General features: G+C 42.2%; 1 protein-coding gene across 1 annotated transcript; it reads right to left on the bottom strand.

Annotated features, from left to right (window-relative positions):
* Nucleotides 1-283: 283 nt before the first annotated feature.
* Nucleotides 284-4130, bottom strand: LOC137950520 (actin-related protein 6). Its single transcript, XM_068797035.1, has 7 exons — nt 3201-4130; nt 2081-2288; nt 1915-1978; nt 1664-1748; nt 1524-1574; nt 1290-1352; nt 284-1122 (listed from the first exon to the last, which is right to left on the bottom strand). The coding sequence occupies exons 1-7, from the start codon at nt 3890-3892 to the stop codon at nt 993-995; spliced, it is 1293 nt and encodes a 430-aa protein (XP_068653136.1). The 5' UTR covers nt 3893-4130; the 3' UTR covers nt 284-992.
* Nucleotides 4131-4138: the final 8 nt, after the last annotated feature.

The raw sequence follows: 4138 nt of genomic DNA, 5'->3' as shown, positions 1-4138 counted from the left end.
TCACATTTTTTTCCTTGATGTCTCCCTTTATTTTTTGTTTTCATTGAGGGGAGGGGAGAGGGGAGAGGGGAGAGGGTAGACAAAATGCAAGTCTGTATGTGTAATAAGCGCATGAGCAAGGTTATTATTTATGTGATCAATCAAAACGAGTAGTGGAGCAATTTCGTCTTACCCTCTATATGAGCTTCGCCCACGAGACGAACATAAATAATCTGTAATCCAGAAAAGCTGCTAAAATAGAGGCCATTTCAATCCTCCTCACAATAGCCATTTCTGGTTAAGAAAGTTTCCACAAACACATCATAAATGTTGAAAGAGCAGCTCCATATTTACAACTGAAATGTAAAAATAAAAGGGGCTGGCCAGCCTCCTCGAATCACAAAAAGAGGGAAAATAAGATCCATCAATTTATTTAAATGAGTTTCTTTCACCTTTTTTACCTACCCATGGCTAGTACATGGAATAACCGATCTGAACTCCAAATAAAGACATTAAATGCTACTAAAACATCATATAAAACTATCAAAGCTGCAAGTGTTAACAAATTGAATTTCAAGACTAATACAAGTTGGATATCTTGGGTCAGAGAACAGCCTAGAACTGTTTTGCATTTTTCTTCGTGACTTGTGGCATGGTGTTTCAGTAACATGTTCCTACCAACTATTGAGATTGGGTGGCGACATGGTGTTGAGAAGAAACCTGTGACAGCAAACATTAAGCGGCATTCAAAGAACAATCTGAAGTCCCCACCCTATAATTTTGCTTAAGTTTGCAGCTTCTTCTTTTCCTCAGATATGCGGTGAGATAAACACCTAAGCGAACTCTAACACTGGAGTCGAACAAATTTGGATTGGATCCAAGTGAGCACTTTCAAGTGTAGAGATCCACCACGAGCTGAAAAGGTTGCGTCAACCTTGATAGAGCTTTCAAATCTCTGCATTTCATTGAGAGACCAAGGATTTTTAAAAAAAAGAGCCTCCATTTTCCAACAGTTAATGCATGAATCGACGGCGACACCGAGCTGAACCTAGCTCCTCATATTCAGACTTAGTCACACACATTGCTTCAAAATCAGGGCTAGATGCCAAAAGTGATCCTCCTTTCCAAACTCCTCGAATAGGGCTAGACAAGCAGTTGGAAGTCAAAAAAACTGTGAGAGTTATATTCGACGTAGAGGAATAGAGTAGTTCTCAGGAGGGAAAAAGAAAAAGGATTTCATCTCATGAAGCGAAACTTCATATCAAATACTTAAAAAGAACCATGCATATTGAGTAGGGGGAGGTATTTACTCTTCCTGAGTCGTTATTTTCACTCGGTAATGGTCGGGTACCAGTGGGCGAAGCTCCCTTTCTCTGCATAATTGGAATGTTTCTCAATGAAAAATTACAAAATTTTCAAAATATAATTTCAAAGAGAAGCAGTTTACAGATAATTGGATGACATCAACATAAACATTTCCTCAAAGAATTCTCATCTAGTGTAGCACTAAGAGAACATAGATGTATGTGAAGATGTAAACTTACAATCTTTCAGCAAATCGAGGAAATAGAGTGCTCCCACCAGTTAATATAATACTGCAGATATATAAAATCATGAGAAAAGAATTGAGATGCATAGTAAATCGACATCAACTAGTACTAGTTAAAATCTAAACAAAAAGTACCTCTCAAAGAGTACTGGATGAAGATAAGGATGGCAAGAATGGACAGATCTAACGATGCACTCCGCCAATCCAGCCTGATTCATTCCTGCAAAGCAGTACACAGTCATACTGGTGAATGAAATATCCTGCCACAACTCACATGGGCAAACGATCACACATAATGAGCATGCCGCTTTAAAAAATCAAATAAAATCTTATTATAGCTAGAATCAACTCAGCATATGGGAGCAAACATGTCAACTTCTACAAACCCAAGTCAGAAGGATGGAATAGCATCTCAGGGACAAGGAAACGCTCATTGGTCAGGTTAAACTCCTGCACATATGCCAAACAATTTAAACATGATATACAGTATGAAAACCCAAATGAGATAGTGCTGTGCATGAAACCTTAATTGAGATGCACTATGTAGTATACATTTTTTGTCAAATCGACTTTCCCCTTGTCTTCATTTCTTCCCGCATCTTCAGTGACCCCCACCTCTTGTTTTGTGACTGGTTGAACTGCGTCTTGCAGATTAAGGTATCCATATGCTTCAGTGGGATCTTTTATATAACCTTTAGTATGAGTTACACCATCAGGAAGGACATATGTGCATCGCAGCAGATTTTCTTTCCCACGCTTTCTACAGAATTCAAGGCATGAACGAATCGCAAACAAGTGGTGAATGTCAAAAACATCAAAACAATGAAACCCATTGAGAATAATTGACCCCAGCGTTAACAAAACAAAATAAACATGTCAAAGTCCACTATTTCCTTCCTGCACATGTTTGGCAAAATTCAAAAGTTCCAAATACCTTTCCACCATCAAGATATTGAAACATAGTAGGTCTATGGGAATCTTCTATCAGCCACTAAACATCCAAAGAGAGGTTCCACTAGAATTGTGGCTTTAATAAGCAACTGCAAGCCAAGATCCTAAAATGTAGAATGACATAATTGGACTTTCTGCCTATCAGTATACCTTCCTATAACAGAGATTTATTGAAGGAAGGGTCTGTGACATCAGTTGCACGACTGGTCCCTGGCTCCCTCTGAACCAACCTTTACGAACAAAATGGCTTTCCATTAACATAAAATTCACCCTAGCCATCTAAACGCCCATACTAAAAACCAGTAAAACTTTTTCTGTCAGAATTTGTGTAATATTGAGAATCGGGCATTTCTAATAAACAATGAGGGGCTGAATAACCGCAGCACACACCTTAGCAAATGGTGGAACAAGAGCAAGTATCCAGGTTATGACTTTAATGAACAAAATGAACACTCCGCCGGATTTCACCCAATTTTAACGCCAGCAAAAAGCATAGAGATGGAGCAGAAGAGGACTCATCAGTTATCTTATGTCTGTCTTAGTGAAGCAAAAGCTACTGTCAAAAGTGATTTTTTTTTTTTTTTCTTTTCGAAATAGAGGTTTTTGTTCTCAACCCGCTAAGGCACCAATTCAGTTTCTTCTCGTATGGGAGTCGTCAAAAGAGGTAAGTATTAGAGCAAATTTCTTAAGAACAAAGCAGAATTTCCACGCATGCACTTACCTTGCAATCTCCAAGTCCCGGGCAACATCAAGCGAAACAAAACAAAGCTTCTCCTTGACCTCGTCAACGATAAGAGTCTCATCCATAACATTTAGCGAACGGTAAGAAATGAGCTCCTTCAAGTAATTAGTAAGAGCTTTACCCCCAAGGTCGAGCCTCTTAAGCCCATAATTAAGAGTGAAATTCTGTAATACAGGAGCGGCATGAGTGAAGGAGAAACCACAATCAACGACGAGGCTGCATTGGGTCTTGGCGACGAGGCCGTCCGGGCGTCGGCTTGCCTCATGGAGGTGGACGAGGGAAGGAGAGTCGGCAACGTAGAGGCACTTGAAACCGAAGTCCTCGAAGACGAGCTCGTCGGTGGCGCGTTGGATGGAGGGGAGGTTGAAAAGGGGCTCAACGAGGAGAAGGGAGGACTGAGCGGGGTCGACGCGGAGGATGGAGCGGAAGACGCGATCCCAGATTTCCTTCTCGAGGTCCGGGTTGATGAGGTATCCGCGATCGAATGGTCGCCGGAGGGAGATGGAGGTGGGGTCTTCGCAGGACAGAAGCTGATCGGCGACGAGCCAGCGCTTGGAAGAGTGGGGAGGACGGCCGAGGGAGTTGGGGACCACTGCAACGGGGTCCAGATCGCCGCCGATGCCGGCCTTGATGAGGCCACCGCCGTTGTCCAGCACCACGACATTCGACATGTTCCTTCGGCAAGAGTACCCAGTCCCACTCTCGAGAAAAGTTTAAGGCTTTTCCCCCTCGGAGTATGTCTTTTACGGTTTTACCGGAGCGCCCATAAATGGAATAAATTGGCGGCAGCAACTAGCAAGGCTTTCTCAGTCGTCACCCACACTGCGTTTACCACCAAAACATGGATTGGGATTGGGACACTTTGGTCCTCCGTCCGTCACTACCGGTTTATTTTCCTTTTCTCCCACAAGTCGCAA

Source organism: Aristolochia californica, unplaced genomic scaffold (genome assembly GCF_029961685.1).
Source record: "Aristolochia californica isolate CCGP_79_NKW_82.1479 unplaced genomic scaffold, dmAriCali1.0.hap1 SCAF_14, whole genome shotgun sequence".
Classification (NCBI taxonomy): Eukaryota; Viridiplantae; Streptophyta; class Magnoliopsida; order Piperales; family Aristolochiaceae; genus Aristolochia; species Aristolochia californica.
The sequence above is the reverse complement of the archived record's forward strand: the minus strand, read 5'-3'. Positions and strand labels throughout refer to the sequence as shown.

Bases quoted from the DNA above. Each gene is read 5' to 3' on its own strand.
- LOC137950520 (XM_068797035.1), bottom strand. From the start codon at position 3,892: ATGTCGAATGTCGTGGTGCTGGACAACGGCGGTGGCCTCATCAAGGCC. The intron at 1,979-2,080 runs GTATACTACATA...GCATATGTGCAG, and splicing joins AAGTCGATTTGACAAAAAAT to GAGTTTAACCTGACCAATGA. The intron at 1,749-1,914 runs GTTTGTAGAAGT...ACTGCTTTGCAG, and splicing joins ATTCCATCCTTCTGACTTGG to GAATGAATCAGGCTGGATTG.